General features: G+C 46.7%; 1 protein-coding gene and 1 long non-coding RNA gene across 2 annotated transcripts in view; both read right to left on the bottom strand.

The window, feature by feature from the left end:
- The window catches only part of LOC143288920 (uncharacterized), a 10,824-nt gene extending 3,161 nt beyond the window's left edge, over nucleotides 1–7,663 (bottom strand). Inside the window, exon 1 of the long non-coding RNA XR_013056151.1 lies at nucleotides 7,548–7,663. This is a non-coding gene — a long non-coding RNA (uncharacterized LOC143288920). The remainder of the gene's footprint in view (nucleotides 1–7,547) is intronic.
- Nucleotides 1–11,031, bottom strand: part of LOC143288755 (uncharacterized) — a 42,713-nt gene extending 31,682 nt beyond the window's left edge. The window contains exons 1-2 of the mRNA XM_076597382.1: nucleotides 10,932–11,031; nucleotides 7,717–7,889 (exon numbers count right to left, since the gene is read on the bottom strand). Coding sequence (XP_076453497.1) covers nucleotides 7,717–7,889; nucleotides 10,932–11,031 — 273 coding nt within the window. The remainder of the gene's footprint in view (nucleotides 1–7,716; nucleotides 7,890–10,931) is intronic.
- Nucleotides 11,032–15,000: the final 3,969 nt, after the last annotated feature.

Raw genomic sequence — 15,000 nt, 5'->3', positions numbered from 1 at the left:
CCCACCCCTATCCTTCCTTCCCACCCCACCCCCACCCCACCCATACTCCCCACTCCGCCTTCACAATTTCCATCTTCTTCCTTCCGTTGATCGTTGACAACAAGACGTCACTGGCCTGCCATGTCTGTCACCATGCTAAATGTCCCACCCCAGTCCCTCTCCATCCCCCCCCCCTCTCTCTCTCTCTCTTTGCATATAAAGGTATGTTTATGAGCATGGTGTATATGTTTTTTGTGTGTATGTATGTATGTATGGGTGGGTGGGTGGATGGATGGAGGGATGGATGGGTGGACGCGCTTTTTTGTCATGCATGGAAGTATTACAACTGAATACACGCGTACGATTATTTGTGTATTTGAACGTGTCTAAATGTCCTTTATGAATTTGAATTGTTCTGTGTTATTTTTGTGAATATTTTGATTTCATTTTCCCCTTCATCCTGAAGGCTAGATGTTTCAGTTTCAATTTCTCAAGGAGGCGTCACTGCGTTTGGACAAATCCATATACGACACACCACATCAGCTAAGCAGATGCCTGACAGCAGCATAACCCAACGCGCTTGTCAGGCCTTGAGTGCATGCATATATTAAATTGTGTACCTATCAGAGGGGGTTTCGAGATGATAACACTTTTGTTGCCATGGGTTCTTTTTCAGTGCGCCAAGTGCGTGCTGCACACGGGACCTCCTTTTATCGTAACATCCGAACGCCCGGTTTGATTTTCTGTCTAAACTTGGGAGAAAGGGCGAGAGCGGGATTCGAACCCAGAGCCTCACGGACACTGCAATGACAGATGAGCCACCATGCTACTAGATGTTGAAAAGCAGATGCATGCTTCTTCCACTTCCCTCATTTTAAAACCTCTGTGTATGTGTGTGTGTGTGTGTGTGTGTGTGTGTGTGTGTGTGTGTGTGTGTGTGTGTGTGTGTGTGTGTGTGTGTGTGTGTGCTAAACTACGAGAAAAGTATATATTTAAACATTATAGAAATAGTAACACTCCACCAATTCCATTTTTAGTACAAAATGAAGACAGGTGTGTAATAAGAGATGTCGCCATGTTTATTTACTATGCTTTTCGTTCCAGAGAGGAACTGGTGTGAAGTTTAATTTAAAATGTTAAAATCAAATTGCGTGGCAGAGCAGTTATGTTTAAGTTCTGTTGAATCTGGTTTTTCCTTCATTTTTTTTTCAAATCTTTATCTTTATGTGTACGTGTTCTCATGTGGACAGGCTGGTGGCCTTCGCATTAAACTTCCTGCGTTCTCTCTCTCTCTCTCTCTCTCTCTCTCTCTCTCTCTCTCACTCTCTCTCTCTCTGTCTCTGTCTCTTCAAGTTTGTTGTTATAACCATTCTTCTTATGTATTAATCTGGCACATTCTAGTTTTCTGGTTTACATTTGCACCCCCTTCCAAGTGGATGTGGCCTTTATGAATAAAACATCTGAGTCTGAGTCGGACTCTCTCTCTCTTTCTCTATCTCTCTCTCGTCTGAATACGGTAAGTAATTTGTGGGGCTCGGGAGGGGGGAGGGGGGTGAACTCCCTTGTCCTTGCGAACTCAAACAAGCCGTTTGTAACATCTATCATTATCTTAGACACATTGATTTTTCAAACATCGGTTCCTTCTTAGCAGTATAACGATGCATCGCTTTCAGGTGTTGCATGAAGTAGAACATTTTTTTTTTTTCTGTTCCTGTTTCATTGTATATTAGTTGTTGTTTTTTAACTGGTGTCATGTTACGTGCGTGAATGGTGTTGCTGAAAATTGTTCACCCGAAACTGAAATCAAGTGACATCGAATCGAGTTCATTCCGTTTTCATTTTCGCTATTGCTTATTATCAATTGGATGCCCCCCCCCCCCCTCTCTCTCTCTCTCTCTGTGTCTGTGTGTCTGTGTGTGTCTGTGTAGTGTGTGTCTCTGTGTCTGTGTCTGTGTGTCTCTGTGTGTGTCTGTGTGTTTGTGTCAGTGTCTCTGTGTGTGCCCAGTGTATGTGCGTTTGTGTGCGTGCGCGCGTGTGCGCGTGCGTGTGTGCAGGCGTGTGTGTGCGTGTGTGTGTGTGTGTGTGTGTGTGTGTGTGCGCGTGCGTGTGTGTGTACGTGTGTGTGTATGAGTGCAGGCGTGTGTGTGAGTATGCGTTTGTATGTACGTGCATACGTGCAAGCGTGCGTATGTATATAACTTATTTTCCACCATCGTAACGGGAGGTAGGAAGCAGTGGAGGGGAGGGGGGGGTGCGGGGGGGGGGGGGGGGGGGGGGGCGCGGGGGGGGGGGGGGGGGAGGGGGTGGAAGCTGTCTGTCATTTCAACTTCCTTACTGCCCATCGTCGTCGATCAGGGTTTGCCTGTGGTGTCAATGCCCTGTGAAATATGTCAGCTCACTGTCTGTCTGAAGGCTTCAAGCAGTCTTGACGTTGTTGTGAAAAGGATTGAGCCACAGACAGACAGACAGACAGACAAAGAGAGAGACAGGTAGCGAAGAGAGACAGGTAGCGACAACGATAAAAGTGAAGAATTTGTATGACCTAAGGAAAAGGAAAGTAAGTCAGGACAAAAAGAAAAAAGGAAAATATCAGTTCAAAATGAACATAAAAATTATTGATCTTCTTCTTCGTCGTCGTTTTCTTTTTCTCTCTACCACCACCACCACCACCACCACTACTGCTGCTGCTGCTACTACTACTGCTACTACCACTCCTACTACAACTTATACTGCAACTACTTCTTCTACGACTTTTTGTTGTTGTTGTTGTTGTTGTTCTACCCAGTCTTCTTTTTTTCTTGACTCCTTGACAGCTATACATCAGCCCACGGAACTGGAAATGATATATGAAGACTATGACCCCCAAAGGAAGAGCGAGTGAAGGAAATGGTTTATTCCTCTATAGGCCCCAACCCCGATGAGACAAAGCGAGTGAAGGAAATGGTTTATTCCTCCATAGGCCCCAACCCCGATGAGACAAAGACACAAAGAAGGGGTGGGGAGGGAGAGACAGACAGACAGAGACAGACAGACTGACTGGCAAACAGACAGAGACAGACAGACAGGCAGACAGAGACAGAAAAACAGAGACAGACAGACTGACTGGCACACAGACAGAGACAGACTGGCTGACAGACAGACAGACAGAGACAGACAGACAGACAGAGACAGAAAGACAGACAGACAAACAGACTGGCAGACAGATAGACAGACAGACAGACAGAGACAGAAAGACAGACAAACAGACTGGCAGACAGACAGAGACATACAGTCTGGCAGACAGACAGAGACAGACAGACAGGAACAGAGAAACAGACACATAAAGACAGAGGAAAAGAAGGAGATAGAGACAAAGAGAGAGACAGAGGCAGAGAGAGATAAAGAAAGAGAGAAACTAAGAGAGACAGAGAGACGCCAGAGACAGAAACACAGGCACACTGCAACAGAGACAGAGACAGATACACAGTGAGAGAGTGCAGGCAGAGACAAAGGCAGGGACAGAGACAGAGACACAGACACAAAGCCAGAGAGACAGAGAGAGACAAAAACAGGGACACAGAGAGACAGAGAGTGACAGAGACAAAGATACAGACACAGACTGAGAGACACACAGACACAGAGACAACCCAGAGAGACAGAGAGAGACAAAAACAGGGACAGAGAGAGAGAGACTAAGAGATACAGAGACACAGAGACAATGCCAGAGAGACACAGAGACAGAGAGGGACAAAGACAGAGAGACAGAGACAAAGAGACAGACACAGACAGAGAGACACACAGACAAACCAGAGAGACATGGTGACAGAGAGAGACGAGGAAAGAGACAGGCAAAGAGAGAGAGAGACAGACAGACAGAGACACAGACAGATACAGAGACAAACCAGAGAGACATGGAGACAGACAGAGAGACAGAAACAGACACACAGACACAAACCAGAGAGACATAGAGACAGACAGACACAGACAGAGACAGACACAGAGACAAACCAGAGACATAGACAAACACAAACCAGAGACACGGAGACAGAGACAGACACAGAGACAAACGAGAGAGACACGGAGACAGAGACAGACACAGAGACAAACGAGAGAGACACGGAGACAGAGACAGACACAGAGACAAACGAGAGAGACACGGAGACAGAGACAGACACAGAGACAAACGAGAGAGACACGGAGACAGAGACAGACACAGAAACAAACGAGAGAGACACGGAGACAGAGACAGACACAGAGACAAACGAGAGAGACACGGAGACAGAGACAGACACAGAGACAAACGAGAGAGACACGGAGACAGAGACAGACACAGAGACAAACGAGAGAGACACGGAGACAGAGACAGACACAGAGACAAACGAGAGAGACACGGAGACAGAGACAGCCACAGAGACAAACGAGAGAGACACTGAGACAGACAGACAGACACAGAGACAAACGAGAGAGACACGGAGACAGACAGACACAGAGACAAACGAGAGAGACACGGAGACAGAGACAAACACAGAGACAAACGAGAGAGACACTGAGACAGAGACAGACACAGAGACAAACGAGAGAGACACGGAGACAGAGACAGACACAGAGACAAACGAGAGAGACACTGAGACAGACAGACACAGAGACAAACGAGAGAGACACGGAGACAGAGACAGACACAGAGACAAACGAGAGAGACACGGAGACAGAGACAGACACAGAGACAAACGAGAGAGACACTGAGACAGAGACAGACACAGGCAGACAGACACAGACACAGAGACAAACCAAGAGACACAGAGACAGACAGACAGACAGACAGAGAGACAGACACGGAGACAAACCAGAGACATGGAGACAGACAGACACAGAGAAAGACACAGAGACAAACCAAAGAGACATGGAGACAGACAGAGAGACAGACTTGGAGATAGACAGAGAGACAGACACAGACACAGAGACAAACCAAGAGACATAGAGACAGACAGACACAGACGGACACATAGATAAACCAGAGAGACATGGAGACAGACAGAGACAGACACAGAGACAAACCAGAGACATGGAGACAGACCGACAGACAGAGAGACAGACACAGACACAGAGACAAACCAGAGACATGGAGACAGACCGACAGACAGAGAGACAGACACAGACACAGAAACAAACCAAGAGACATGGAGACACAAAGACAGAGAAAAGAGATACAGAGAGAAAGACAGAGGTACGAAAGGAAGGAAGGAAGGATGAAGGAAGGAAGAAGAACTAAAGAAGGAAGGAAGGAAGGAAGGAAGAAGAATTAAAGACGGAAGGAAGGAAGGAAGAAGAACTAAAGACGGTAGAAAGGAAGGAAGGAAGAAGAACTAAAGATGGAAGGAAGGAAGGAAGGAAGGAAGAAGAACTAAAGACGGAAGGAAGGAAGGAAGAATTAAAGACGGAAAGAAGGAAGGAAGAGAGAAAAACTGAAGACGGATGGAAGGAAGGAAGGAAGGAAGGAAGGAAGGAAGGAAGGAAGAACTAAAGACGGAAGAAAGGAAGGAATGAAGAAGAACTAAAGACGGAAGAAAGGAAGGAAGAAGAACTAAAGACAGGAAGGAAGGAAGGAAGGAAGGAGAACTAAAGACTGAAGGAAGGAAGGAAGGAAGAAGAACTAAAGACATGGAGCCACGAGCCACAGGCCACACCGAAGCAACTGTGGCCGTGTGATGACACTATAGGACGAGGGGCTATCATCCATGACGACACTCTGTCTGGGATCGGATCAACTTGTGTCACTTCCCGTGCCTCATAGTAGACACTGGCAGGAGGGGGCGTCAGTGCAGTTCTGTGTGTGTGTGTGTGTGTGTGTGTGTGTGTTTTGTTTCGTTGTGTGTGTGTGTTTTGTTTTGGTGTGTGTGTGTGTGTGTGTGTGTGTGTGTGTGTGTGTGTGTTCATAGTCACCGGGAGGGGGCGTCAATTCTGTTCTGTGTGTGTGTGTGTGTGTGTGTGTGCGTGTGTGTGTGTGTGTGTGCGTGTGTGTGTATGTGTGTGTGTGTGTTCATAGTCACCGGGAGGGGGCGTTAATTCTGTTCCGTGTGTGCGTGCGTGCGTGCGTGCGTGTGTGCTTGTGTGTGTGTGTGAGTGTGTGTGAGTGTGTGTGAGAGAGAGAGAAAGAGAGTGTGTGTGTGTGTGTGTGTGCCTGTCTATCTGTGTGTCTGTGTCTGTGTGTCTGTGTTGTGCGTGTGAGGTGGGAGTGTTGTGTTTTTGCGTGCTTGGCATCAAAAGAACAGACAGTACCAATTCCATAAATAATAACGCAGTCACAAAACGAGGTTGTACTAAAGGGGATTTTTTTTTTCAGAGGGAGAAAGTAATACATCAGAAATTATCTAGAGCATGACGTTATCATGTAGAGGATGTATGTGTGTGCGTGCGTGCGTGTGGGAGAGAGAGAGAGAGAGATAGAGAAAGAGTGGGAGAGAGAGAATTGGAGACAGAGATAGAGGATGAAAAAGAGGGAGATGAGGCTGGAGAGAGGAGGGAAGACAGAGAGAGAGAGACAGAGAGAGGGAGAGAGAGGGAGGGAGGGAGGGAGGGAGAGAGAGAGAGAGAGAGAGAGAGAGAGAGAGAGAGATTCAGTTTGGGGGTGGGGAGGGCGGGAAAGAGGGGAGGGTCAACAAGCAGTAAAAAGGTCATGTACTAATTCAAAACAGGATAGGTCTTATAATTATGAAAACTTCTCTCTGTGTGTGTGTCTGTGTCTGTGTCTGTGTCTCTCTGTGTGTGGTCGTCCTCTCTGTTGAATACTAACATTTTGCGTTTGAGATGTTGAATGGTATGGACTTACCCAGGTTAAACCAAAACATTACTGTATTGGGGTGGTGAGGTGGTGGGGAGGGGAGGAGGAGGAGGTGGATCAGACGAAGGACGAAGATACGGAGAAAGGGGAGAGAGGAGGAGGAGGTCCAACGTCGTCCACAACCACCACCACCACAACAACAACAACCTTCACCACCACCACCACCACCACCACAACAACAACCTTCACCACCACCACCACCACAACAACAACCTTCACCACCACCACCACCACCACTACAACAACCACAACCACCACCACAACAACAAAAAACCTTCACCACCACCACCACAACAACAACAACCTCCACCACCACCACCACCACAACAACAACCTCCACCACCACCACCACCACAACAACAACCTCCACCACCACCACCACCACAACAACAACCTTCACCACCACCACCACCACAACAACAACCTCCACCACCACCACCACAACAACAACAACCTCCACCACCACCACCACAACACCCACCACCACTACAACAACAACCTCCACCACCACCACCACTGCAACAACAACAACCTCCACCACCATCGCCACAATAACAACAACCAAGACCACCACAAAAACAACACCCCTACACCCCACCCCCCCACCTTCACTCCCGCTGCCCACCCTCACCACCACAACCACCACAACTACCCCCCCCCCCCACCCCCCCAAAAAAAACCAAAAAAAAAACCCACCACCAACACCACACACCGACACCCCAGGCCCGGAAGAGACAAGACAGCGACTCACCCTGCGGGGGTGGACACCCCGTGTAGTCCCCGGCGCACTGAGAGGCCACAGGATCGAACAGCTTGCCGCCCTCACACAGCGTCCACACCGCCACCGCTCCCCCTCCGCCCCCATGCCCTCCATCACCACCTCCTCCACCTCCACCACCACCACCACCACCACCACCAACCTCACACCGTATGTAACCCCTGCAGTCCCATGGCGCTGGAACGGCCGGGGCGTTGGACACACATAGGGGGTCGTAGGGAGGGTGGGGGCCGGGGGCGAGGGTGAGGGTGGGGGTGGGGAGGAGGAGGAGGAGGAGGATGCAGCCCAACACGTGGAGGGGGAGGGGAGTAGGGACTGGTCGCGAGGCGGCGGGTGGTGGTGGTGGTGGTGGTAGTGGTGTTGAGGGTAGGGCTGAGGATGGTGGTGGTGGTGGTTGGGGTGGGGGTGGGGGTGGGGGTCGTGGTGGTAGTGGCGATGGTTGTGATGGTAGTGGTGGTGAGGGTGGTGGGAGCGCCTTACTGAACGAGCGGCGATGTCGAGGTCTTGAGGGAGGAGGAGGAGGAGGAGAAGGGGGAGAAGAAGTCTTGGATTTCGTGTTTCTGGAAGGAGGATAAGGTGTTTAGTGTGACACAATATCAACAACACGCGATAAAGAAAATAAAATATAAAAAGAAGAAGAAGAAAAAACCGTCAACAGTAACAATACAGTTCTTGCGCCAAAAGAACACACACACACACACACACACACACACACACACACACACAAAACATACATTCACAATACTATTAATGTGCAAAGACTGGCTCTTAGTGCTGCAGCCTTGGGGGCTAGATGGCCTTTGGGAACCACACACCATAACATTCTCGATACAAATTACGTACATAAACAAAACAGTCATGACGCGTTATGAAATAACATCAACCACATCAACCCTATGTGGAGTGATGCCCTAGAGGTAACGCGTCTGCTTAGGAAGCGAGAGAATCTGAGCGTTCTGGTTCGAATCACGGCTCAGCCGCCGATATTTTTCTCTCCCTCCACTAGACCTTGAGTGGTGGTCTGGACGCTAGTCATTCGGATGAGACGATAAACCGAGGTCCCGTATGCAGCATGCACTTAGCGCACGTAAAAGAACCCACGGTAACATAAGGGTTGTTCCTGGCAAAATTATGTAGAAGAATCCACTTCGATAGGAAAAACAAATAAAGAAAAAACTGCACGCAGGAAAAAATACCCCCAAAAAAAAGAAAAAAAAAAGGGTGGCGCTGTAGTATAGCGACGCGCTCTCCCTGGGGAAAGCAGCCCGAATTTCACACAGAGAAATCTGTTGTGATAAAAAGAAATACAAATACAAATAATTCATACTCAGAGAGAATGCAGTCTTTCTTCTTCTTCAGCGCTTTTCCCAGGGACACAACGCGCCGAAACGGGGCATCGAAGCCCGACTTCTGAGCCTAGAGCCAGTTGCATTGCTCGGACGGAAGAGCCTAGTATGGTCGTAACCCGCTACTAACTGTGTGTAGTATGGAACTGACCAATGGCGTAGTTCGGTCAACGTAGGCATTCAGTCACGTGTAACTGTCAAAAAGTTAGAACCAAGCAAAGCAACTGGCTCGAACGCAGAAGTGCAACGCCTTTGCAATTCAGCAACGGCGCCTTATTGGAGGCATTAGGAACGGTGTTTGGGACAGGCGACCAAACTGTGGTGCGTTTAGCTTTTGCCCTTGGCAGATCTGAACAAACATTAGTCTAGGAAAAGAAAGAAATCCCAAGGGAAAAAAATTGTAAAAGAAATAGATTGTAATGTACCGGATAGATCTGTACATCACACTTAACATGACAAAAAGGGCCCAGAATTTATTTCGATGAAATACGGACTCTATTTTCTCTCGCACCCGCTTACTTTCAGTTGCGTACACCGGTCTGTGTAGATCTGCAGGAAACGGCAATATGTTGCGATGTGCTTGAGGCGATGGCAACGTCTTTTTTTTCAGCGAACTTAGATATCTCTTAACTGGTTGAGATACATGAAAATAGCATGATTTAAACGGTGTTAATTATGACATGTGGGCAATAAATCTTTGTGATCAATTCACCCACAAAAGAAAGAAAAACTGAAAGGAGGAGGAAATCAAAAGGGTTAAAGTTATTCAGCCTTCACCTGGGGTTTCTTTTCGCCTGGATATCATCAATAATCATTTATGCAACAAACAATAAATCTTCTTAAAAAAAAAAAATATATATATATATATATATAATCAACGCTGTATTGTAGTGTTACAAAATTGTATTGGACATCCAATGATAAAATTAGGCAATATCCATCTACTCAACTGTTCATTTCTTCAGATTAGGCAACATTGATTTCTACATGTTTGAAAGTGCATGTTTATGATAGCTGCATCGGAATTCTGTGCCTTATCTTCTTATTCTTCTTCGTTAAGGGCTCTGATTCCCATGTTCACTCGTGTGCATGCAGCAAATGGGTTTTACGTGTATGACCTCCCCTCCCCTCCCCACCCCCTCATCAGGCGCCGTGACCGAGATTTGAACCTAGGATCGCGAGGTCAACAGAAGCAATGAACAATCCAAAGTTGTCTCCAAGAACAGACGCGTTCATCAAGATGCGCCGAAATGGGTAATGAAAAGAACAGTAAGAGAGAGAAACCCACCACGGCTGCATCGCCGCAAAACAGGACATGACGTCATTCTTTCATTTGACGTTGTTTATGTCCTTTGACGTCATTTGATCCTGGTGTTTCGTAAAGTCATGACTATGTCGTTTACCCTGACCTAAATCATCAACGGTTTCAAAAAATTAAGCAGGAAGGAAAGGGGCAGGAGACAGGCTGACACACCCACAGAATATATTATGGTAATGAGGGGAGGGGAGGGGGAGAGAAGGGTGGAGGGAGAGGGGGAGGGGGGGGGGAGCACTGACTGACTGACAGAGAGGCAGACAGAAGGAAGAAGGAATGCGGCATAGAGACATATATCTGCTACACCAAAGACACACAGACTACCAGGGAGAGAAATAAAGAAGGAGAGAGTGAAACTGAAAGTAAAGGCATGAAGAAAAGTCACTGATCCATAAAAAAAAAAAGATAGATAGATAGTTACAGGCAGGTAGAGAGATACGCAGGTAGGTAGATAAATACAAAGGTTGCGTAGTTGGGTATCTGCCCCCTCCCTCTTCCCAACCCTCTTCCCAACCGTCTTTTCTTTCTTTCTTTCTTTTTTTTTTTTTTGTTTTTTTTGTTTTGTTTTTGTTTGTAAGCATGTGTGGCTGCAGCGTATACGGGTCAGCCCGCACACTTTGACGCCTCATTCAAACTAAAACTGCAACCAGAAAACCTGCTGTCCATAAGAGGGTGGTGGTGGCTGCGGCGGGGTACATGATATCAGGTCGCCGTAGAGACACTCTCCTGAGAAGACCCTGCACTGCTGCTGAGTCTCTTTATCCTGCCATTGGGGAGCCAACATGCGCAAAGGCATTTCCAACTGAACTGAACTGAACTGGACTTTTACATGGCATTAACTGTATGTTTGGCAAACATTTCAAAAATGCCTTTATTTTATGATAAACATTTCAAAATGCCTCGTTGAGATTTCAAGATACCTGTTAAAAAAATAATTTAAAAAAAATAAAATAAAATAAAAAAATCTGGTAAATATTTCAGATTGCCTAGTTCAATATGTCTGGTAAACATTCTAAAATGTCTGGTGAACATATCTCAAAATGCCGCTACTGGGCTTTCTTTCACTGTATCTACTGAAACTGAAACTCACTGTATCTCCAAGTCTTATGTTGTCCACCAGAAAAGAGGAAGAGGTGTGGGGAGATGGGGGTAGGGGGTTCAGGGAACCCCCCCCCCCCAAAAAAAAAAAAAAAAAAAAAAAAAAAAAAACAAAACAACAACAACACCAACATCTAAAGAATGAGATTTGTCTGCTTCGTCCCTTGTAACGTCCTTTGACTGGCTCAACTCAGTGTGTGTGTGTGTGTGTGTGTGTGTGTGTGTGTGTGTGTGTGTGTGTGTGTGTGTGTGTGTGTGTCACATTTATTTGCTCATTTATCATCTCTTTTTTCTTCTTCTTTTTTTTGTTGTTGTAATATTAGCAGTAGTAGTAGTAGTATTTTTTATGTATTTATCCTTTTTTTTAATCTTTTTTTTTCTCGAGGCCTGACTAAGCGCGTTGGGTTACGCTGCTGGTCAGGCATCTGCTTAGCAGATGTGGTGTAGCGTATATGGATTTGACCGAATGCAGTGACGCCTCCTTGAGCTACTGATACTGATAATGATTCTCAACTCAGTGCCCTCAAACTTTGTCTTGTCTTTCAGGATTCTTCACTCGTGTTAATTCTTAACTAACACACGCGCGCGTGCACACGCACACACACACACACACACACACACACACACACAGACAACAGACATACAGACACAAACACACACACACACGCACGCACGCACGCACACACACACACACACACACACACACACACACACACACACACACACACACACACACTGCACCTTCACTCCAGTCCCGCGTTAAAAGCATTTTTTTTTCAGCGGCCAAACTTCACGCAACAAACAGCAGCCTTGTTCAGACGTCCATTTCAATCCTCCCTCCCCCCCCCCCCACCACCACTACCCATCCTACACCCCATCCCTCTGCCTACCCCCCTCCCCCGCCCCCCGCCCCCCAGCCTAACCGCCTTCTCCTCTCCCTCCCCAAAAATTAAGCCGCCCCCACCCCTCCCCCGAACCTCCACCACCCCCTTGCTTCATTGCAATGTCTTTTTCATTGTGTGGATTAAGGGCATGAGGCGAAAGTGCACATCCTTGCAGTTTGTTCCTTAAGTCCAGAACAAGGCTGCACATTTTCACTGTGGCTTATAGTTAATCCGTTACACTACCGGTGCTGCTGGAGACAGGAAGACATTTTCACTTGTGGCTTATAGTTATGTCACACGTAAGTGGTTTAGTGGAGGAAGTGGGGACAGGGTTTTTTTTTGGGGGGGCGGGGAGGGTGAGGGCGTGGGGGTGGTGGGGATGGGGGCATTTTCAAAGTGGCTTATAGTAAAGTCACATGAGTGTGTGTGTCTGTGTGTGTGTCTGTGTCTGTGTGGCTGTGTCTGTGTGTCTGTGTGCAGCTATTTAAAAAAAAAAAAAAAAAAAAAAAAAGAAGATAAGCAGGACTACGTGTGAACTGGCCATGGTTGGATTTACTGCCGTGTCGCGTGTGGTTGCACTTCAAGACCAGGAAAATCACGTCTGAAACAAACTAGCGATAATAACAACAACGTTACTGCACCTCGTCCATCTCTGTCATTCACAAAATACTTGACATACCCTCACAACGCCTTCAGATGCTTTTGTACACCCCCAGTACTGACTGACTGACAGAGAGGCAGACAGAAGGAAGAAGGAATGCGGCATAGAGACATATATCTGCTACACCAAAGACACACAGACTACCAGGGAGAGAAATAAAGAAGGAGAGAGTGAAACTGAAAGTAAAGGCATGAAGAAAAGTCACTGATCCATAAAAAAAAAAAAGATAGATAGATAGTTACAGGCAGGTAGAGAGATACGCAGGTAGGTAGATAAATACAAAGGTTGCGTAGTTGGGTATCTGCCCCCTCCCTCTTCCCAACCCTCTTCCCAACCGTCTTTTCTTTCTTTCTTTCTTTTTTTTTTTTTTGTTTTTTTTGTTTTGTTTTTGTTTGTAAGCATGTGTGGCTGCAGCGTATACGGGTCAGCCCGCACACTTTGACGCCTCATTCAAACTAAAACTGCAACCAGAAAACCTGCTGTCCATAAGAGGGTGGTGGTGGCTGCGGCGGGGTACATGATATCAGGTCGCCGTAGAGACACTCTCCTGAGAAGACCCTGCACTGCTGCTGAGTCTCTTTATCCTGCCATTGGGGAGCCAACATGCGCAAAGGCATTTCCAACTGAACTGAACTGAACTGGACTTTTACATGGCATTAACTGTATGTTTGGCAAACATTTCAAAAATGCCTTTATTTTATGATAAACATTTCAAAATGCCTCGTTGAGATTTCAAGATACCTGTTAAAAAAATAATTTAAAAAAAATAAAATAAAATAAAAAAATCTGGTAAATATTTCAGATTGCCTAGTTCAATATGTCTGGTAAACATTCTAAAATGTCTGGTGAACATATCTCAAAATGCCGCTACTGGGCTTTCTTTCACTGTATCTACTGAAACTGAAACTCACTGTATCTCCAAGTCTTATGTTGTCCACCAGAAAAGAGGAAGAGGTGTGGGGAGATGGGGGTAGGGGGTTCAGGGAACCCCCCCCCCAAAAAAAACAAAACAAAACAAAACAAAACAAAACAACAACAACACCAACATCTAAAGAATGAGATTTGTCTGCTTCGTCCCTTGTAACGTCCTTTGACTGGCTCAACTCAGTGTGTGTGTGTGTGTGTGTGTGTGTGTGTGTGTGTGTGTGTGTGTGTGTGTGTGTCACATTTATTTGCTCATTTATCATCTCTTTTTTCTTCTTCTTTTTTTTGTTGTTGTAATATTAGCAGTAGTAGTAGTAGTATTTTTTATGTATTTATCCTTTTTTTTAATCTTTTTTTTTCTCGAGGCCTGACTAAGCGCGTTGGGTTACGCTGCTGGTCAGGCATCTGCTTAGCAGATGTGGTGTAGCGTATATGGATTTGACCGAATGCAGTGACGCCTCCTTGAGCTACTGATACTGATAATGATTCTCAACTCAGTGCCCTCAAACTTTGTCTTGTCTTTCAGGATTCTTCACTCGTGTTAATTCTTAACTAACACACGCGCGCGTGCACACGCACACACACACACACACACACACACACACAGACAACAGACATACAGACACAAACACACACACACACGCACGCACGCACGCACACACACACACACACACACACACACACACACACACACACTGCACCTTCACTCCAGTCCCGCGTTAAAAGCATTTTTTTTTTCAGCGGCCAAACTTCACGCAACAAACAGCAGCCTTGTTCAGACGTCCATTTCAATCCTCCCTCCCCCCCCCCCCCCCACCACCACTACCCATCCTACACCCCATCCCTCTGCCTACCCCCCCTCCCCCCGCCCCCCCGCCCCCCAGCCTAACCGCCTTCTCCTCTCCCTCCCCAAAAATTAAGCCGCCCCCACCCCTCCCCCGAACCTCCACCACCCCCTTGCTTCATTGCAATGTCTTTTTCATTGTGTGGATTAAGGGCATGAGGCGAAAGTGCACATCCTTGCAGTTTGTTCCTTAAGTCCAGAACAAGGCTGCACATTTTCACTGTGGCTTATAGTTAATGCGTTACACTACCGGTGCTGCTGGAGACAGGAAGACATTTTCACTTGTGGCTTATAGTTATGTCACACGTAAGTGGTTTAGTGGAGGAAGTGGGGACAGGGTTTTTTTTGGGGGGG

Source organism: Babylonia areolata, chromosome 13 (genome assembly GCF_041734735.1).
Source record: "Babylonia areolata isolate BAREFJ2019XMU chromosome 13, ASM4173473v1, whole genome shotgun sequence".
Classification (NCBI taxonomy): Eukaryota; Metazoa; Mollusca; class Gastropoda; order Neogastropoda; family Buccinidae; genus Babylonia; species Babylonia areolata.
Note: the sequence above shows the minus strand (reverse complement) of the source record. Positions and strands in the feature narration are given on the sequence as shown.